Genomic DNA, 23,357 nt, shown 5'->3' with positions numbered 1-23,357 from the left:
TTGCCTCCTTGGAGGCTTCACTGAGAGCCATTTAGTCGACTCTGTAGATGAAAGCGCAACTGTGTGCTATTTTCTTGACTCTCATTGTGAAGACGTATCCAGTGTATGATCTGTCATCGATGCAGGCAGCCCAATTCAACATCAGCATAACCAGCTAGACTGCCCCCACTCTGACTGTGAAGATCATGCCCAAGACCAGTGTTCCCTTGAGGTGATGTAGCACACGTTTCACATCCTACCAATGGCTGGCACCTAAAACACTGGATGCATAAGATATGTTGGGCCGCGTAGTAACAGACAGATATATGAGTGCACTAACGAGCTCGCGGTATAGTGATGTCTCTCCATCCTCAATGGTCCAAGTGTCTGTCTTCAATAGCTTCATCTGTGGATCAAGTGACATGGAGACTGGGCAGCATGATGATATGCCGAAGTGATCAGATATGTCCAAGATGTATCCTCGTTGACTCAGAACCTTCTTAGACTTATACGGCCTGTACATCATCGATGTTGTAACTTCAAATGGAACTGAATCCACATCAAAACCCAAGAAATCCGGTTCGTCTTCTGAATGTGTCAAATTCGGTTGTACATCATCTTGCTAAACTTGAACATTGATCGAGTCATCCCCGTTCACCACGATGTCAAATGTTTCCATTGTTGACGTATGTTCCTCTGCAACCTCATCAACGCTCAGATCATCAACAGTCTGTTCTGGGTGGAAATCTTTATAACAATGGCCATCTACTTTTGGAAACTTTATTATTAATTATGTCAAGGTCCGCCTTGTCAATACAATTCTAAATAAGGTCTTCTACATGCATGTGATTTTAATCTATAAGCTGAAGAAGATAATTTTAATTCTCAAAACATGTTCTTATATATATATTTATGTATTTGATGTTTTAGTATATATACTAGATTTTGTTGTATTGACAAGGTCGACCTTGACATAATTAATAATAGTAATTAAGTTAATACGGACTATTGGTGGCCATCATGGTCAAGCTAATAGATTTGGAAACTCTTTCAAGAACTGGACGTCTCACAAAATCTCCACTCGACGTTTCTCAGGGATCCAAATTCTGAAGGCCATGAAATCTGCAACAAAGCCCAGGAACACGCCTTTTGCTCATGTGGCTCAAACTTGCCTGCGCTCTTGGTTTGATTTAAACAGTAGATCAATGAACCAAATTCCTGAGAGTTCCCTACATCTGACTTTTCTCCCATCCATGCTTCAAAGGGGGTATTTCCATTCAGTGCAGCTGTTGGGCAGCGATTCCTGATATAATTTGCAGTTGACACTGCTTCTGCCCAGAACGAAAGTGGAAGGCTAGACTGTATCAGTAGACACTGAGCCATTTCAACAAAGGTGCGGTTTTTCCTCTCAGCTCAGGGTCGTTCGGGACCGCCAATCGACGTTTAATGCTGAAGCTCTGTTGACATACTCCGTTCCATTATCAGAATGCAGGAACTTCATCTTCTTGTCAAACTGCATCTCAGTCATGATTTTGAATGCCTAGAATTCATCAAGTACTTCGTTCTTCTTTTGTGGAAAACAAACTTCACTCCAACATGAAGAGTCTTTGATGAATATTATGAAGTATCTGGCATGACCATTTGATTCGACCTTCATGGGCCCACACACACCCATGTGTATGAGTTCACCAGAAGCAGATTTCCTTTGAGATGATTTTGGAAATGGCTGACGTGTCATTTTCCTCTGAAAACAATCCTCGCATTTGATGACCAATTTAGTCCTTGCACTGTGTAGTTTCATGCTTCTTTTTGAACATCTTTGATGTTCAGATATCCCATTTTTTTGTGCCAATCTATCAAAGATTTCTTATGTTCACTGCTTGCGAGAGCAGCTTTTTCCAGCTCGATCATGCACAAGTCACTCACAGTCCGCTGACCCGATCGGCGTGCAAACCTACACTGTTGTCCCTATTGTTGATAACTTCAGCCGTAAGTTCATTGAATGTGTGATAACTCTTGTCAACATTCCTCCTGACTGACAGAAGATTGGTTCAATGTGACTTGAAAGCTCTTCTGTCTGCTGAACACACAGGTTCAATATAAATAATATACAACATATCCGAAAAAAACATGATTAAACACGGGATAAAAATACACACTATTAAACAAAGAATGACATGTTTTTTTCTTAAAAGAACATCATCAGATTCTATCAAGTCACACTCAAATATTTAGAAATAATATTTATGTTTATCTCAGTTTGATATTTAGGAACTTAAATTGAACTTACCTTAATAATGTCCTGGTTTGTCTCCACTACACTGTTAACTGCGAGGTGTTTGTATAACCATTGCTCTGAGTAACAGGGACAATTCAAATGGGCTTCGTGCAGCATTGTTCAGTGTAATGATAATTTGATGATAAGTGGTAATTTCAAAACTCTATATAAAAATGAAGTGAGTAAAGGGATCTAACACTACATAGATATGATACCATGGTGGTATGATGATATGATACCTATCTCCAGTGGTTATTTCTAAATTCATTTTGTCACGAGAAGGCCACATTTCTTCCATATTTCGGCAGAATGTCGGAGCATTGAGTCACACGCTCTCAGCATCAAGCCAATCACTTCTATCCCTTGAAGTTTGTATTTTGGCGTGTAATAATCCACTGTTCGTTCATATTCCTACTTACTACTTTTACGGTTTATGGAGATGCTGAGGTGCCAGACTTTTGTCCCCTTGGATTTATACTGTTGTTGTTGTTTCATTTCAGAGATCTAGATATCTTGATTTCCATCCTGTCCGATATTTATTTCTTGCTAAATATACAAATTTACTATATGTAGCATTTTAAGAAATTGTTTGATTTCAAAAGTATGTTAGTTAATTGTTCATCAGTGGTTATCGGAAAAATTGAATTTTTTTCAGGAGTCTGCGCAAATCCCAGCAAGCTCTATGGATTAGTTGGCCAGTACTGAGTGTACTTAGTTTAACCACATCCTTCTCTGGTTTGGCAATTTTCTCCAGATATTACAACTGCGATCCAGTTGCTGCAAAACGAATATCTTCCAGTGACCAGGTAATGGGAAAGAGGGCATTTACAGACAAGACTTCAAATAATATCGTTGTAGTATTCGGATGTTAAAAAAAATTACAATGATTAGTGGCGACTAAGGAAAACATATCTTCATTTCACAAATTCTTTAGATAGTATTGGACCTGTCTTTCCAGTGCAGGAGCATTTTCATTTTCAAAAGTTGACGATTGCTTGAAAATTAGTTTCAAGTTATTTTAATATTTTTGCCTACACCAGAAGGTTATGAGTTCTTTTGAGTGGCATTTATCCATTTCAAATATTTAGTCCACCGTCTGTAAGTGAGAGTATTGTAGAAGGCATAAAATATGTCATGGCTGCTACTGCATATCTGTTAGTGGAGGGGATACCTATCTATTAGAGTACCTCTGTATAAACAGTGTTTTGGATCTCACCACCTGGCGCATGTATAAAAGAAAGAAAATTAGAAGACTCAAGAACAAGCAATGTACAATTGGCTGTGTGACAAACATCCTGAATTTCCAAACACTACCCAAGTGGTAGAGAGCGTTTTGCCTTGCGACTTACGTATTTATGGACGTGGCAAAGCAGGTACTTATGGGGAACTGAAGTTGCCCAAACTGGAAGGGATAACTGCTAGGAATTAAGAGGGAATGTGTGGTGTGAATACAGGTTCACCCCTTCCAGTATATGTTAAAATATCTGCCCCAATGATATTCCTGCAAAATGTCCTTGTTCTTAGATTAGTACTGTTGCACAATTTTGGTGGTGTAGGTTCCTCAAGAGCATTATCAGCACTCCTGTTTTTAACATTCATATGCTGGAAGGCCATATGCAGAAATATAACTAAGGAACTCAATTGAGTAATGAAATGAATTGTCACTTTTCATGAAAAAATTAACCAACATGTATTTTATTTCTTTGCTGGGAATTCACACTGTGATTTTCCCATTTTGTCCGTAACCTGTTCATTTTTTTCGAATCAGAATAGCTTGTTCACAAAGCCATATATTGCAAGCATCGTTGATATTGTGAATGCCTTGGGAAAGAGTGTCAATTTAGGTATTCTAAAACTGAATGATGTTGGCGAATGGCAAGAATGATAATATTATCATCTGCAGGAAATTATCATGAGGAATTGTTAAAAGCCCAAATAGAGAGAGAGGTGACAATTCCACTTTCACTATTACTATCCAGTAAATACACTGGTTGGGTGTCAATATGCAAACTAGAAAAAAAAAAAGAGAGAGAGTGTGTGTGTGTTTTTTAATTTCTGGCAACCATACTACAGGCTTACCTCATGCATCTCACTCTATTCTCCTCTTTACTCACTTATTTATCCTGAAAGGTTTATGAGCTGAGAATTGAACAGTAGGATTTCTTCAGTGAAGCTTGCCTGCACTTCATCCATTCTTGTCCCAGCGGTACAAATATCAGTGTCTGACAGAAGTATCTCACATGTCATGTAGACACCTGCTCATGTCTCACTTTGGGTTGGACAATACTCTGAAGTATTGGGAACAGTTAACCTCTCTTCTGTGATAAAAATGGTGAAGATTAGAATTTATTGTTCCTGCTCTCTAGTTTACAAATGGTTCTTTAATAGGATTAACATTAAAGTTGGTTGGACCTAGGAAATAAATAAAACATAATAAAAGCATAAATATTTCCATTATTATTCATCGTAGGATGCATTAGGTCAAACATTCTTCAAAACTTTTTGTTGTGTAGTATTTATTGATGGGATTAGTATTAACAGAGATATTTGAGAATTAATTTTTAGACCTTCCTCTAAACTACTAGATTGTAGTACCTTCTCTCCTTATCTTAAATACCAGTTTTTATTAAATTCTATTCAGCCATTTTATCATGATGTGTGATCACACAAACATACATACAGGCAGACAGTGATAAATACGATGGAAATTTTAAAAATGCATTTCCTTCTTTTTCTGGATATGACTGACACACAAATAGCAATTTTTAAAAATTCTGCCCAAAGTACAGACAAAGCTATTATTTTATTGATATATATTATTAGTACCGTATAACTTTATGTAGAAGGGAACTGTTATGAAGGAAATGTTATCTGAATAAATGTTTGGTAATTTATTTTTGTGTTATTAACAAATTATAGAGCCTAATATATAAATAAAATACTGACTTTATTTAACTGCTTTTAGGTAGTTACGATCGAAAATTAATTAAGAATTTCAAGGAAGAAAGTTAACTTCTTAACCTAAGGGACATTGCAATTTATATTTAAACAAAGGAAATATTAACCAGTAATATTCTTGCTATGATACTGTGACATTTTTGTTTGCACTACATTTACTTGTGTTACTTTGGCAATTTTGGTATGCAACAATCAGCATTTTGTTTTAAGTGCAATTTTCTTTAGGCTCATATTGTACGGTATTGTATTTCAGTTGATGCCTCTATTTGTTGTGGACTCCATGTCTCATCTTCCTGGGCTGTCAGGGCTCTTTGTGGCGGGAATCTTTAGTGGCTCTCTTAGTACTGTGTCATCAGCTGTTAACTCGCTTGCTGCTGTTACTCTTGAAGACTACCTCAAGGTAATTTTTTAAAGTACAGTACTTAAATTAGCTCGTGAGATGCAATCCTACTGAGAGCTGTTGTATCAGAATCATATCTTCACTTAGTGATATCATTCTGAATTTAATGATTGATGGAGGCCCTTTTTCAACCCTACCAACAACTTCCCTTTAGTGGTTGTGGTACCAACGATGCTATCTACCAATTATTGAGCAGAAACTGTTCTGCCTTCTGGTCATCATAGTCACAAAGATGCACACACGAGATGCTGTCAAAAGTGTACACTGTTTTATTTACAAATGATATACACATTATACACACACATTAATGAACCACCATCTTGAACTCAAACACTTGACTGCTACATTAGCATGTCAACCAACCACAGAACACTACCAACACAACATAACATAAACTTCAACGGAATTACCGCAACATGAGTTCACATACTCGATTAACGACTTTCACTAACTACTCAACTCGACAACCCAAGGCTGTCTCATTATATACCTTGCCTGGCCAGGCTTCTAGAAAAGTATGACACAACATGCTTTCTCGTATCTTCTCGAGTCTCCAGTAGAACATTCTGTAAAACTCGAGTGACAAATGTGCATTGTTTTAGAATCTTACCCTGTGTTGCACAACATTACATTGGATTTATAGATCATATTTACAGGTAATAATAGATTATATATTCTTAATTATGTATTCTTGGATTAAATAAAGTTGTGTTAATAAACATACAGTAGAAGTATCATAACATAACCTCACATGTCCTGTTACACAAGACAGATCCTACAGCACACAAATAATAAATGATACGACCACGATTTATACCAAACAAAGTCTGTACTGACAACCTGTTGTACATAACTATGTAATAATAATAATAATAATAATAATAATAATAATAATAATAATAATAATAATAATAATAATAATAATAATAATAATTAACAGCGTCATATGCCCTCAATCCATATGAGCATGACAGAGAGGTTTGGAATTTAATCCAAACATTTGGCACGCAATCTAGTGATTAGAAATTGTGTAGACTGAGCGAGTTGGTCTTGTGGTTCAGAGCATGCAGCTGTGAGCTTGCATTCAGGAGGGTTCGAACCCCACTGTTGGCAGACCTGAAGATGGTTTTTCCCTGGTTACCCATTTTCACACAAAGCTGTACCTTAATTAAGGCCATGGCTCCTTCCTTCCCACCCCCAGCCCTTTCTTATCCCATCATCACCATAAAACCTATCTGTGTTGGTGCGACGTAAAGCAAACTGTAAGGAAAAAAAAAAAAAAATTTCTTTTAAATGTATACCACCATCTCCCCTAACCTGCTAGCCAATATTCTGATGGTGAACATTTTTTCGACCAACGGGACTCGAACTGGTTAACTACTGTGTCAGACCATATAGACTTCAATGCTTTAACAATCATGGCCACCAGGCTGTGCTGTGCTGTGCTGTGCTGTGACAATACACAATATGGTTTTGTTCGTTTAGAGCAGAGCAATGGAATTGTACTATGGTGACAACAAGGAATCTGAGAGGGAGGTTGTCAGTTGCGTGCTACTGTCTATAGCACATGCCTGGAGTCTTTTGAGAGTGCATATGAAGTTCAATGCAGACCGTATACCTATTGAAAAGGACACACTTGTAGAAAGTTTTTGTAGAAAACATCCTGTGTAACATTCTTCTGCATTTTTATCCACACTAGCTTAGGTAGAGCTATACCTAACTATTACATAGCCTCATATAGGCTAGTGATCCTCAAGTGTTCCACAGAACCTCCATGGTTCTGCAGTTCTGATTCTGGGATTCTTTGAAATATTTTCTGCAATTCTTAATACCAGGATATCCCTCAATCTAATATTGCAATATCACTTTTGAGAGGATTGAACCAAATATTTCAATTTCATGTGAACCACACTTTGTGTTCTCATTAGTGGATTATTAAGTAAAAATATCCATTACTAGCCTAACACCAAGACTCTCTTTGACCTTAACGAAGCAATATATTGTTCATAGAGGATTATATCTCTAATATCCTCAGTTCTTATATGAATGTTTACATTTTATTCTTAAATGTATTCAGCGGGCAATAAGATAGTGTCATTTTCACACAAATAACTGTTCATCAAGACCAAATATCTATAGTCCATATATGGACTACACTGAATGATCTTAATTGTGTATATATATTTGTTTTCTTTCAACCAATTCATTTGTCATAGTTTTAAGATTATGGTCCTAGTTGACTTTCAGCTCAGTTTTTTAGATGCTATATCGTCCCTGCTCTGGCAAACTAACGAATCTGCAAATTGGCAAAACATTAGGAGAGTTGAAAGAAGTTGTGATTACTCATGTCAAATCAATTTTGATATTTAATGATTGGTTTCATGTGTTAGACATACAGAACGAGCTGCAAATGTGATACATTTTTAGAGGATTAGACATTATATAAATAATAAAATATAGAACAAAACTTCACAACTACACTTTCCCTAGTTTGTCACTTTCGCTAGTTTGCCGTTGTGGGGACGATATTATGTCTTAGATTATCTTAGGGGCTGCCTGGCTGATGCGGTAAAGGCGTGCTCGGTTCGCCCGGAAGGACGTGGTTTCGAATCCCCGTCAGGAAGTTGTAAAATTTAAGAAACAAGATTTCCATTTCCGGAGGTGCACATGGCCCTAAGGTTCACTCATCCTGCACCAAAAATGAGTAGGTACCAGGTTAATTCCTGCGGGCAAAGGTGGCCGGGCGTAGAGCTAACCACTCTACCCCATCAAGTGCCGAAGTTACGGATAGTGGAAGCCTTTACCTTCCTCCACTCCAAGGGTCTTCATGGCCTGTACAGAGATGACTTTAGATTATCTTACTAGTGCTAGTCTTAGTTACAAATATTGTACTGATTAGGTGGTTAATATAAAAACGCTTCATTAAGAAAAAAATCTGACATAATGTGATTGATGTCATCAAAAGTTAAGTAATGTGTTAGCTGGTCCTTGAAACGTTCCATGAAGTCTTGTGCCAGAGAAGAGTTCACCATACAGGAGTTGACAAGGAAGCCTGGTATCACTCATGCAATGGATGTGACCTATCTATCTCAGACAATGGCCAATGAAGGTAGCCTCAATACTTATAGCATGCGCTTTCTCAAGAATCACAAGGTTGGTGACACGTTCCTACCATTTGATGTTCAGGATGGAAATAAGTTTTGCCGATGGAAGAGCTCTAGCCTTTTTATATCTCGATGGTAGAGAGTCCAAGTTTCACAACTGTAAAGCAGTGTTGATAAGACAATAGCACAGTAAACCATGATTTTGGTATGCAGTGTAAGGTCCTTATTCATGAAGACATAAACGGGATAAACGTCCAAATGCTGAGTGGGCAGCACCAATTCTCCTATCCACATCTTGTGAGCAGTTAGCATTTCTTGAGAGGATGCTTCCTAGATATGAAAAGTGGTCGACCTGGTCCAGTGTAGTATCCAGAGTGGAGTTTATTGAAAGCTGGGAGGTCCTGGTGCAGGCTGTTTGAGTACTTTGGTGTTCTGAACGTTAATAGAGAGACTTAAATGATCGCGAACACTCTGGAAACAATTGACTAACTGTTGCAGCTCCTCAGGTGTGAGAGCAGGTTCTGCAGTGTCATCAGCATATTGCAATTCCATAATGGAGGTAATCTTAGCAAACTTTTGGGAGCAAGGTTTGGCGAGATTGAACAGTCCCCCATCGAAGCAATATCTGATCTTCATACCATGGTTGTCTGTAAATGTTCCATATAGCATGGCAGCCAGACAAAGAGCGAAGAGTGTAGTAGCAAGCACATATCCTTGTTTCAGTCCATGGATGATAAGAAATGGATCAGGATGAATGATTTGCCCAGAATAGTTACATGGCCTTGATGGCAGAATGATATATAAATAAAAGAAAAGAGGTATGCTTGGGATTTTGTTCCTTTCTCATTTCGCAAAAGATAGGTTACAGATCCAACATGGCGTGGCTTGGATGATGTCACAACATACTACATAAGGCTGCCAAGTAGGAATTTACGTCTGTCTAGTGACAAGACCATTGTCTTTACAAGACCAGGCTAGTGAAAAAACCATTGGTCTGGATTTGTTAAACCTGGTTACTGACAATCCCATTGGGATAAGGTCAAGCAAAGGGGGTCTGGGCAGGCCTCTAGTATCCCCTAGAATCCTGGTAAAATGTGACAGGAAGTGACAAAGTGGCAAAAAGCAAATTTACGCGTGCGCACCATGACAATTTGAAACTGCATGGTATTCTTATTTTGAATTATACTGTACTGTATTTTGAGTTCCGGTGCACCTACTCCTACTGCCAATTTTACACCCAAACAATCACAGTTACTCCACTGCAGACATCACTGTGATTCTAGTAGCTGGGGTTGATGACAAAGCTTCTGTTATGAGTCAACAGTAACAATTATGGGAGCTCTGCGCACGTAATTCAAACTCTACCAGAGGCAATAGAAAACTGGTCTTCATGACAGCTGATCAAAGCCAGCCAGTAGCAACACAGAAATGGGTCGCAAATCTGAGATTTTATGGTGACTCTGTTTTAATTCTTATATATATAAGTAAGAATACTTCTAGGAGCAGGTTGGTGGGTTCCTAGCGAGCATAAAGGAAGGATCTCTCCTCTGCGCTACTTCAGTTATTGTTTCATGTCATTTTTGTATGATTTTCAACCACTCCATCCACAAAGGCTCTACAGAAGTACCACCACCATTTTTTAGTCCAAATTAATAACAATTACTTTATTAGATACATTATAGTGTTGTAGACCATCAGGTTATCAGCATGGGTGATGACTAGGGAGCAGATTTTTATGTAATTACATATTTTTTTTGCATAAGTTTTAACTCAAGTTACGAAGTTCATTATTCCTATTGTGCTTCCCCAAGTGTAAAAACTGAATCTTATTTCACATAAAAACACATATTTTCACATATTTTAAATGTAAATACATATTTTAAGAAAATCTATAATAAGCACATAAATCGGCAATATTTGTTGATCAATAAAATTTAAAATGCTTCTGTGTTATAAAATAATGCTCATATTTTCATTTTACGATTACGGTATTGTTTTTAACAGTGTATTTAACATAATGTGTCTGAATGTTTCGCCTATTTATGGACTTCCCTCCATAAGTTCTAAAACTTGCTGGTCATTGGCTACGTCGTTACATTTAGACAGCAATTTGATTTGCTGCACAAGATGTTTCCTTGCATGATGCCATTCCAACTCTTTATGAGTCAGCCCTCTCGGGTTTTGTTTATAGAATACTAGCAAATGTACCCGTGCTTCGCTACGGTATTCTATATTGTATACGGATATCGACGTAAATACTGTGCGTGCAGCAAATGAGATTGTTTTAAAATTGCATGTCTCTTAGCCTTATCCGAGAAATAGCATGGGGAGGTCCACATACGTTGTTTCCAATGTAAAGTGAGGGTTGCGGAGTTGTGATGATAACGCCAGGCTCACTTGCCTACTGCCATTCACAATCGAGTTGGCAAGTTTACATTATAATTGCAGGCCCCAATGCCTACTGCGCGGTCACAATCGATTTGGGGAGTTTTAGTTACAATGGCAGACCCATTTCCTACTTTCAGACAGGTTACAGTTGAGGAGTTTTTATTATAATACCAGGCAACTTCCCTACCACCAGTCAAAATTGAGTTGTGCAGTTATCATTATAATGACAGTCCCTTTTTACTGCTGCTAGCCAGCTTACTGCCAGTCACACAAAATTAGTGAGTTTCCATGAAAATAGCAAGCCACAATGCCTAATGCTAGTCAAATTTTAGATTGGAACATTTGTTTATAATGGCGGGCACCCTGGCCTAGAGCCAAACACAATAGAGTAGGGGACTTTCGAACAAAACTGCATGATCCCTTGCCTTCTGCAAGACAAATCGAAAAGTGAATTATTCATTAAAATGGTAGGCCCTCCTTACTAATGCCAGTTACACAGGAGTTGGAGAAGGACCCCATTCCTACTGCCAGCAGTCAAAGTCGGTGTAGGGAGTACTGATTACAATAGCAGACACATCCTTTCTCGATCTCTACAAATCGACATCAATGAATATATATACAGATGGACATACGAAAGTATATGAATGTTTACAATATTGCAGACCTTCATTTACAGATTAACTGCTGCTAAACGGTACGTCATATCGACAAAGGATTGTACCGTAAGGCGCAGTATTTAGCGATCTAAATGGCTGGTCCTATGATATTTTCTCGCATCTAATCTATTCATGGGTCAGATTGAATCAAAAACGTTGAATAGGTTGAAATTTGTGTAAGAATATCTTACATTTCCATTACTTTTCGGATAATTATGTGGCATAGCATTTGGCTCACATATGGGTACTGGGTGGGCCAATGTTCGTGTAGAGTTTGATCATACTATCTTTCCTGTAAGTGATTGAAATTATGCACATGAGAAGAAAAGGTTTAGAAATTAATTTCCATTAAGGCAGGTAGATTTCCATAAAGTTTGGTTGTGTGTATTTAGAGGGAGTGAAAAATCACGGTTTCGGTTTCGTATAAACCCCCAATTAGTTCAGGGATTTAGAAACAATATTTGCCCTAAAACCTCCCCAAAGGACAGGTGGATTCTAAATATGAAGTTTGGTGGAAATATATCCAGTAGTTTTCAAGTTAGAGAAAGACAAACAGACCAACAAACAAAGAAACAAACAAACAAACTAACTAACTAACTAACAGACACCAAGGAAACCTACCCCTGGACAGATGGATGCTATATATAAAATTTGGGATTTGTACCGAAAAACGGTCCGTTAATGATATATCCCTTACTAAATCCTGTTATCGAAATGATGCACATGAGAAAAAAAGGTTTAGAAATTCATTTTCATTAAGGCAGGTTGATTTCCATTAAGTTCGGTTGTGTATACTTTGAGGGAGTGCAAAATGACGGTTTCGGTTTCGTAAAAATCCCCACTCAGTTCAGGGATTTAGAAACGATATTTGAGCTAAAACCTACCCAAGGAGAGGTGGATTCAAAATATGAAGTTTGGTGGAAACATATCCAGTAGTTTTCAAGTTATAGAAGGACAGACAAACAGACAAACAGACAAACAGACACCAAAGATAAAAATGATGCAGATGGTCATTATTACACCTGAAACGGATAACTGTACGGAAATTTCGCCAAAACCAATGTACAGACACACGGTCGTTACGCTTTTATTTTTTGCGCTAAAACCTACCCAAGGACAGGTGGATTCTAAATATGAAGTTTGGTGGAAATATATCCAGTAGTTTTCAAGTTATAGAAGGACAGACAAACAGACAAACAAACAGACAAACGGACACCAAAGCTAAAAATGATGCAGATGGTCATAATTACAGGTGAAACGGATAACTGTACGGAAATTTCGCCAAAATAATCAATGTACAGACACACGGTCGTTACGATTTAATTTATATAGATGACGGATAAGCATGAGCACGTTGAAAAGTGCAGACTTCCACTTCGAGATTCATATCTCCTAAACGGTTAATGATATTAAGAAACGGTTTGCGCCATCAGACGCCTCATTTATCGCTCTACATGTTTGTTTCTAAACCATTTCCTCGTATCTCCCATATTAAGGGGGTAAATTGAGATCAAATTTTGAATAGGGTGAAATTTGGGTGCATTTTTAACATTTTACATTACTTTTTGCCTACTTATGTATAAGCTAGAATCATGAAATTTCGTACACATATGTCCCTTAATCGTGCCAATGTGCGCACACAACGTGATGATCCTATCATTCTTATAAGTGTGTCAAACAATGAAATATACTTGTAAAAATCACCAAATTTACGAACAATCCAAAAATACGGCCAAATTTAACGTATAAGGGAGAGAGATACGACAAAATGTCACAGGACCAAAGTTGTAGATCACTCCGAATTGAAGCGACATTGTGCCATCCGTTTTGTGATACGACTTACCGTTTAGCCAAAAAATAGCTCAAAAGGAATGTCTGCACAGTCATTAAAATTGCCTCCATATTTCGATATCTTTGGGGGGTAAAAAGTGAAAAATTTGAACATCTTGGAATTTTCCCGTCGGTTAGGGACCAAAAGCTATAATTTCACCAAATTTCAATTGTCTACTTCGTCTGGCAGGTTGTGCCGCCATTTTGATTTGGGGGGATAGGGGATAAAAATGAGGAAATTCTCGAAAATTTTTAAGCCCACGAAACCTATAGGTTATCGTTTTGGATATACTATACGACTGTGTTCTTATGCTGAGCCCAAAATTTGAGCCCCCCCAGCGTGCCCCCTTCAGGGAATTCCGAGAATTTCCGATTTTTCTAGGGATCCTGGGGTCATCAGTTTCCTCCGTACCAAGTTTCAAATTTCTGAGATTTATGGAAGTGCCTCATTAATTCACGACTTTTTTCATTTTTAAATATTTATATATACATCGCTCCAGCCCGACTTGCTTTTATATAGATAGATAGATGACAGATAAGCATGAGCACGTTGAAAAGTGCAGACTTCCACTTCGAGATTCATATCTCCTAAACGGTTTATGATATTAAGAAACGGTTTGCGCCATCAGACGCCTCATTTATCGCTCTACATGTTTGTTTCTAAACCATTTAATCGTATCTCCCATATTAAGGGGGTAAATTGAGATCAAATTTTGAATAGGGTGAAATTTGGGTGCATTTTTAACATTTTACATTACGTTTTGCCTACTTATGTATAAGCTAGAATCATGAAATTTGGTACACACATGTCCCTTAATCGTGCCAATGTGCGCACACAACGTGATGATCCTATCATTCTTATAAGTGTGTCAAACAATGAAATATACTTGTAAAAATCACCAAATTTACGAACAATCCAGAAATACGGCCAAATTTAACGTATTAGGGAGAGAGATACGACAAAATGTCACAGGACCAAAGTTGTAGATCACTCCGAATTGAAGGGACATTGTGCCATCCGTTTTGTGATACGACTTACCGTTTAGCCAAAAAATAGCTCAAAAGGAATGTCTGCACAGTCATTAAAATTGCCTCCATATTTCGATATCTTTGGGGGGTAAAAAGTGAAAAATTTGAACATCTTGGAATTTTCCCGTCGGTTAGGGACCAAAAGCTATAATTTCACCAAATTTCAATTGTCTACTTCGTCTGGCAGGTTGTGCCGCCATTTTGATTTGGGGGGATAGGGGATAAAAATGAGGAAATTCTCGAAAATTTTTAAGCCCACGAAACCTATAGGTTATCGTTTTGGATATACTATACGACTGTGTTCTTATGCTGAGCCCAAAATTTGAGCCCCCCCAGCGTGCCCCCTTCAGGGAATTCCGAGAATTTCCGATTTTTCTAGGGATCCTGGGGTCATCAGTTTCCTCCGTACCAAGTTTCAAATTTCTGAGATTTATGGAAGTGCCTCATTAATTCACGTCTTTTTTCATTTTTAAATATTTATATATACATCGCTCCAGCCCGACTTGCTTTTATATAGATAGATAGATGACAGATAAACATGAGCACGTTGAAAAGTGCAGACTTCCACTTCGAGATTCATATCTCCTAAACGGTTTATGATATTAAGAAACGGTTTGCGCCATCAGACGCCCCATTTATCGCTCTACATGTTTGTTTCTAAACCATTTAATCGTATCTCCCATATTAAGGGGGTAAATTGAGATCAAATTTTGAATAGGGTGAAATTTGGGTGCATTTTTAACATTTTACATTACGTTTTGCCTACTTATGTATAAGCTAGAATCATGAAATTTGGTACACACATGTCCCTTAATCGTGCCAATGTGCGCACACAACGTGATGATCCTATCATTCTTATAAGTGTGTCAAACAATGAAATATACTTGTAAAAATCACCAAATTTACGAACAATCCAGAAATACGGCCAAATTTAACGTATTAGGGAGAGAGATACGACAAAATGTCACAGGACCAAAGTTGTAGATCACTCCGAATTGAAGGGACATTGTGCCATCCGTTTTGTGATACGACTTACCGTTTAGCCAAAAAATAGCTCAAAAGGAATGTCTGCACAGTCATTAAAATTGCCTCCATATTTCGATATCTTTGGGGGGTAAAAAGTGAAAAATTTGAACATCTTGGAATTTTCCCGTCGGTTAGGGACCAAAAGCTATAATTTCACCAAATTTCAATTGTCTACTTCGTCTGGCAGGTTGTGCCGCCATTTTGATTTGGGGGGATAGGGGATAAAAATGAGGAAATTCTCGAAAATTTTTAAGCCCACGAAACCTATAGGTTATCGTTTTGGATATACTATACGACTGTGTTCTTATGCTGAGCCCAAAATTTGAGCCCCCCCCAGCGTGCCCCCTTCAGGGAATTTTGAGAATTTCCGATTTTTCTAGGGATCCTGGGGTCATCAGTTTCCTCCGTACAAAGTTTCAAATTTCTGAGATTTCTGGAAGTGCCTCATTAATTCACGTCTTTTTTCATTTTTAAATATTTATATATACATCGCTCCAGCCCGACTTGCTTTTATATATATAGATGACGGATAAGCATGAGCACGTTGAAAAGTGCAGACTTCCACTTCGAGATTCATATCTCCTAAACGGTTTATGATATTAAGAAACGGTTTGCGCCATCAGAGGCCTCATTTATCGCTCTACATATTTGTTTCTAAACCATTTCCTCGTATCTCCCATATTAAGGGGGTAAATTGAGATCAAATTTTGAATAGGGTGAAATTTGGGTGCATTTTTAACATTTTACATTACTTTTTGCCTACTTATGTATAAGCTAGAATCATGAAATTTGGTACACACATGTCCCTTAATCGTGCCAATGTGCGCACACAACGTGATGATCCTATCATTCTTATAAGTGTGTCAAACAATGAAGTGTACTTGTAAAAATCACCAAATTTACGAACAATCCAGAAATACGGCCAAATTTAACGTATAAGAGAGAGAGAGAGATACCACAAAATGTCACAGGACCAAAGTTGTAGATCACTCCGAATTGAAGCGACATTGTGCCATCCGTTTTGTGATACGACTTACCGTTTAGCCAAAAAATAGCTCAAAAGGAATGTCTGCACAGTCATTAAAATTGCCTCCATATTTCGATATCTTTGGGGGGTAAAAAGTGAAAAATTTGAACATCTTGGAATTTTCCCGTCGGTTAGGGACCAAAAGCTATAATTTCACCAAATTTCAATTGTCTACTTCGTCTGGCAGGTTGTGCCGCCATTTTGATTTGGGGGGATAGGGGATGAAAATGAGGAAATTCTCGAAAATTTTTAAGCCCACGAAACCTATAGGTTATCGTTTTGGATATACTATACGACTGTGTTCTTATGCTGAGCCCAAAATTTGAGCCCCCCCAGCGTGCCCCCTTCAGGGAATTTTGAGAATTTCCGATTTTTCTAGGGATCCTGGGGTCATCAGTTTCCTCCGTACAAAGTTTCAAATTTCTGAGATTTCTGGAAGTGCCTCATTAATTCACGTCTTTTTTCATTTTTAAATATTTATATATACATCGCTCCAGCCCGACTTGCTTTTATATATATAGATCAGCGAAAGGCAATCATGGAGAGATAAGATGACGTAATTCCGTTATGACATGGGAGACTCGGAAGAATATTGCCCCACCATTAGGTAGTGGAATTTCATCTCTCCTAAGAGTAAGGTTAGCTGTTTGGGTCCATATATCATTCCCGTGGTCGTGTGATTTTGTATGGATTTATAAGAAATATTTCCTTCAGTGTCCACTGCTATTCTTTTTATTGAAACAGTGATTCACCGTAAATGCGTGTATCGTAACCTGCAAAATAATGCCAAAAGGGAAGTTGAGTACAAGGTCGCGTCTCCAACAATATGTAGTGGAATTTAAAAGCATTTTCACTACCGATGGAAAAGTATTATTTTGCCAACCGTGTGGTAAAACAGTACGTGCAGATCAACGTTCTCAAGTAACCCAGCATTTGTCTGGAAATAAGCATTCTGCGGCTGCTTCGCATGTGCGTTCGCGACAATTACTAATAGCTGAACCAGCTACTTCAAATGCAGGCCCATCTAAATATTCCCAGTATTATTTAGATGTGTGCAGAGCATTTGTTTGCGCCGACATTCCTCTTGGTAAAATAAATAATCCGGGACTGAGAAATTTCCTAACAAAGTACATTAATTTTGAGCCTCCATACGAATCCACATTAAGGAAAAGTTATCTCCCAAAATGTTACGAAGAAACTTTACAGAGAATTCGAGCAGTATGTGATAGTGAAAAACTGTGGGTGAGCATTGACGAAACCACTGATTCAAGTGCAAGAAAAGTAGGAAATGTTGTAGTTGGTGTGTTGAAGAATGACAAAACTGCTTGCGAACATTCTTATTTGCTAGCGTGTAAAGAAATGCTTACTGCAAACCATGTCACTGTAGCTAGGTTATACAATGAAGCCATGCACTTACTTTGGCCAAAAGGTATAAAATACGACCATGTATTGCTTTTCCTTACTGACAATGCAGCTTACATGAAAAAGGCAGCCGAAGGCCTTTCTGTGAGCTTTCCAAAAATGATACACGTAACTTGCGTTGTTCATGCTCTACACAGGTTATGTGAAACTGTGCGGGCTCAGTATCCTCAAGTGGATAAATTAGTGTCTAATGGCAAAAAAGTCTTCGTAAAAGCACCCTCAAGAATCGATCTCTTTATAGAGAAAAACCCGGATCTTGTGCTTCCTCCTCTGCCTATTGTTACGCGGTGGGGTACTTGGCTTAGCGCTGTGGTATACTACGCAGACAATTTCGAAAGTTTTGCATCCGTTGTGAACGTGCTAGATAAAAACGACGTGTCGTCAATTGAGATTCTTCAAGAGGTACTAAAAGACAGCTCTTCGAAAAATGATTTGGCGTTTATATCTGCCAATCTAAGCTTCTTGTGTAAAACTATATAGACATACTTGAAAAATCCACTAACTTATTGTCCGAAACAGTGAAGGAAGTGCGCGCTGTTGAAAATAAATTAGATTCACTCCCGGCTTCGCAGGTACGGGGACTGTTAAAGGTCAAATATCAAAATTTGTTCAGGAAAAACAGAGGATTTCAAACAATGTGCCAAATTTCTAATGTATTAGAGGGTGCTCATGTTGGCGAAATTGATGGCGTTATTGTTGGTGACATTCCTCTCTTTAACTATGCTCGTCTGACTTCCTGTGATGTGGAGCGATCGTTTTCTCAGTATAAGGCGTTCTTTAGAGATAATCGGCATGCATTTGTGATGGACAATTTGGAGATGACCTTTGTTATTCACTGCAATTCTGAGACTACTTCTAGCAACTAATATTCCAGCGTGTGATGGGTGAGTACGAACTAGCACTATTTTTTCGAAGATGATAGGTTGCTTTTGCCATATTTAAACAAAACATTACCTTTAAAAAAATAACCATTCATAATATCTACTCTGGCATATCAAAAATTAATATACCATACAGCACGTTTCCATACACAGACACCATTTTGCCTTAAGGAGCGCGTTTGGTAGCACCATATTCTAATACAAAACATTATACTTATTTACTTCTTGAGCGCGAGTAGTTGTGTGATATTTAAAGGAAAATAATTTCAATTTTTTTATCACATATTTTAAAGTTTTTCAGCACATAAAAATAAATATTTTTCACATTTTTAGCACATAAAAATCCACTCCCTAGTGATGACCGTGTTGTCTCTAACCTCTGGCCTGTTACTGGGGAAAAGGTCTCATGGCCTCCATTATTAAACATTTTTGTAGTGTTGATACTGTGGATATGCCAATATATGATCCTAAAATATTTTTATCATAACACCAATACCATGGCAAAAGTGAAGGTCAATTGGGCAATCAATAACAATAAGAGTTTTTAACAACGTTTATCTGACTACCTATTCAGTCTATTCCAGAATAGGACTTGGCAGTTGCATTTTCCAGAGAACTGAGGTTGAAACCTTGGCCGAGATAGCAGCTATCTGTATTGTGGTTTCCATCCTTGTTTTTGTGCATTTAGTCCATGGAAATGCTAGAATGGCACTGTATTTTGAGTTCTGGTGCACCTACTCCTACTGCCTATTTTACACCCAAACAATCACAGTTACCCGACTGCAGACATCACTGTGATTCAAGTTTCTACATGTAGAAATAGCTGGGGCTGATGACGAAGCTTCTGTTATGAGTCAACAATAACAAATTCGTAGACATAACAGAAAAATTGAAGCCCGGCTCCATGGCCAAATGGTTAAGAATGATGCCCTTTGGTCTCAGGGGTCCCGGGTTCGATTTCTGGCAGGGTCGGAAATTTTAACCATAATTGGTTAATTCCGCTGGCAGGGGGCTGGGTTTATGTGTTGCCTTCATCATCATTTCATCCTCATCATGACATACATGTCGCCTATGGGCGTCAATTCAAAAGATCTGCACCTGACAAGCTGAATTTGTCTTCGGACACTCCCGGCTCTAAAAGCCATACACCATTTCATTTTTGAGATCCTGAAGATCTGCATGTGAGACAGCTTCGTTGAGCACTTCCTTAACCATTGTTTTGAACCAAGCATGTTAAAGATAAGTTCACTTGAAAAGATGAACTGTTTTTCAGTTTGTTTACCGAGAGTTAACTTATTTGAATAGCCTGAAGTCCTGCTGCATACCAACGGTATTTTAATTCCTTGTTGGGTATATGTAAAATATTATCATAAAATTTATAAATTTCAAAAAATTAACTAGACTATTCTTTTCTGGTTTTATTAAAATTTTTGTTCATGAAATTTGTCCTATTCTCTTTATTTAGGTATGTTCTAGGAAATATATCATTCCAGTTGTTTTAACAGTGTTAAACACAGGCTATAAGGATAGTACAGTAATTTTTCTCTTTTTGCTGATGGATTTATCATCTGCTAACCCTTGAAACATTTTTTTCTTGTAGCCACTCTATCGACGCGTCTATAGGAGAGATATCCCTGACTCCCGTTCAAGTACTTACACTAAATTTCTGGCTATGCTGTATGGCCTACTGTGCTTGGCTGTGGCTTTCCTAGCTCAGTTTTTGGGTGGCATGCTGCAGGCAAGTCTCACTATCTTTGGAGTTATTGGTGGCCCTCTGCTGGGAGTTTTCACTCTCGGCATGTTCTGTGTCTGCTGCAACGAGGTGGTAAGTTTACCCTATTTATTTTCCTGTGTATAAGAGTTGTCAGACATTTTTGAAAAATGTTCATGGAAATGATGAACCATGTAATTTGTCTACAGGAGAACTCTCTCTCCTTTCATCATGCTTTATTGTTCACCTCCGTAGTGTAACGGTTATTGTTATTAGCTGCTGTCCTCTGGGACCTGGGTATAATTCCCAGTACTGCCAGAAATTTAAGACTGGCAGGTGGTTGAAATGGTACATGTAGCTCGACTCCACTGGGGGTGTGCATGAAAAGAGCTACACCACCTCGGGATGAGGATACGAGTTTACTTTTTTTAAATGTAACAAAAACTTTTCAGTCTGTCAGACATGCAGCAATTACAATATAAATTATATAAACATGCCTGTAAAAATACGCACTATTGTACAAAGAATGATGTGTTTTGTTGTACAAGAACATCCTCAGATTCTACCAAATCACTTAAGAGATGCTTATATATGTACAGTATTGTTTACGTTGCGTAAACTTGTCAATGATAGCGAGTTTAGTGATAAAATGAACCAGTAATGACAAAAATAAATTTACAAGTATTAATATAATGAAAAACTTACGTACTTATCTACACTGCTGATGCTAAGTCCATTGTCACCAAACACTATTTCAGGACTGTGGTCATGGAAAGTTTAGGGTAAAGCACACTGCTCACGGAGAGGGGAGGGTAAGTATGGGAGGGGCCTTGTGGAGCATTGTGGATCTCTTCTATTGGATGATAAAATCGAGTATACTGTACCATGGAGAGGGGAGGGAGAAGTAGGGCAGAGCGAATGGAGCGCTGTGGAACCTTCTGTCAACACTGGAGAGGGGGGAGAAGGTTATTGACCTACTTCATGTTAAAACGTACTTTTATGTAATATGGATGAAATAAGAATATTGTACTGCATATGCACGAATAACGACCACACCCTTATTTGAGGAAGGGAAATTATGAAAATAATTTTCTTTGTAATTGTGTAGCTCTGTTAAATTGTGTTGAAAACTGTAAATACTGCAGTACAATAAATACATCTGTTGTTCATTACTAATTTGCACTAGTAAATACAAATTTCTGTGGTGTAAATCAGTGACAAATCTGTGGAAATTCACAATCATTTCTTTGTAATTGGCTGGGAGATGTTGTGCAATGCTACAGTAGGTTTTCTATGAGAACTGAAGTTATTTCGTACAGAAACACACGTAAGCCATCCGTGGCTAGCCTTGCAATCCGTAATTTCAAACATCTTATTTGCTATAGCTTTCAACCAACACCTTTCATTTGTTACTGGACATCTAAACTGTTTCTTTTCAGTCACATATTTGCATATCCTGTTTTTGTTTTCTGGAAACTTCACCTTTTTGTCCATGAAATGCTCAGTGGTTACTGTTTATATGTTCAAAATGAGCTTTATTTTTCCTCTAATCACGTATGGAACCCTCGTCCACATTGTACTTTCTTCCTGCAGTGCGATTACCAATTTGCTCTGACTCTTTAATAATGTGGAGCTTTTCTTTAGCCATGGTGATTTGTAATGAGAAATCATACCTATCCTAAGTATCACTTAAACTGATGCACATAAACGGCGTGATATGTATGCAGCACGCTTCTCGCTTGTGGCAGTAACTGAGTTTCCAACAGAGTAGGCAGAAAAATATAAATTTCCAGATTTCTGTACTAAACCTGATACAAATAATACCCACATCCGAACTTTTGCTGCCAAATTTTGAAAAAAATATGCAGGGATTATTTGCATATACATATATGGTAATATATATACTGCTTCAACAAAAAAAATAGTAAAATACTCTGGAGCACTACTCGTGTACAGATTTAAAAAATATGATCTCCTTGAACACAGAAATTAGGTACAGGGAAAACATAACTATCACACCAGGTCAGTAGATTAGATATACACTGGCCATGTATCTTTTTCAAGGTATGGAATAAAAAATAAAAAGTACAGCATATTCTGCTGGAGCATCATATAACAAATTGCCAGCTGAGTTAAGGTGTATTAAAACATTTTCACTATTTAAGAAGTCTGTTTTTTAGATATTTATTACAAAAATATATAGAAATGTACAGTATTAATTATAATCGCCACAGTTAAATATAATTTTAATTATCTCCAGTGTACTGCCAATACAGAAGGTCATTCGGGATCTCTAGGGACGATGTTTGAAGGGTAATTAGCTTATGAAAAGCCATGTCTCCACCAATGATTATGCTCAGTTGGAAAGCTAGCATTTCTAGCTATAGCCGAACAATGTCATTTCCACTGCAGACTTTTTCGCAGAGCTGGCATGTCTATCTTATCCCACTCCTTTTGACAGGCTTTCCAGATGATATTGATAATGCCTGGACATCTATTTCCTAAGCCCCTTTTTAGGAGTCCATTGGGTGCCTTCACCGGAATGTCAGTAAAAGGAATTGCATAGATTTGAGTTTCCATTTCCATTCTCTCTAAGAACAAACAAATACAATGTTTGATAATTTTGTTTGTCTCTAGGGCGGTAGTAAATCGAGTGGGGTTTGTTACA

The 23,357-nt window shown here is 37.8% G+C and overlaps 1 protein-coding gene across 1 annotated transcript in view; it reads left to right on the top strand.

Moving 5' to 3' along the window:
* Positions 1 to 23,357, top strand: part of LOC136875641 (putative sodium-dependent multivitamin transporter) — a 207,775-nt gene that overhangs the window by 165,949 nt on the left and 18,469 nt on the right. The window contains exons 7-9 of the mRNA XM_067149183.2: positions 2,913 to 3,063; positions 5,469 to 5,615; positions 20,579 to 20,803. Of these exons, the coding sequence (XP_067005284.1) occupies positions 2,913 to 3,063; positions 5,469 to 5,615; positions 20,579 to 20,803 (523 nt within the window). The remainder of the gene's footprint in view (positions 1 to 2,912; positions 3,064 to 5,468; positions 5,616 to 20,578; positions 20,804 to 23,357) is intronic.

Source organism: Anabrus simplex, chromosome 6, assembly GCF_040414725.1.
Source record: "Anabrus simplex isolate iqAnaSimp1 chromosome 6, ASM4041472v1, whole genome shotgun sequence".
Classification (NCBI taxonomy): Eukaryota; Metazoa; Arthropoda; class Insecta; order Orthoptera; family Tettigoniidae; genus Anabrus; species Anabrus simplex.
The sequence above is the reverse complement of the archived record's forward strand: the minus strand, read 5'-3'. Positions and strand labels throughout refer to the sequence as shown.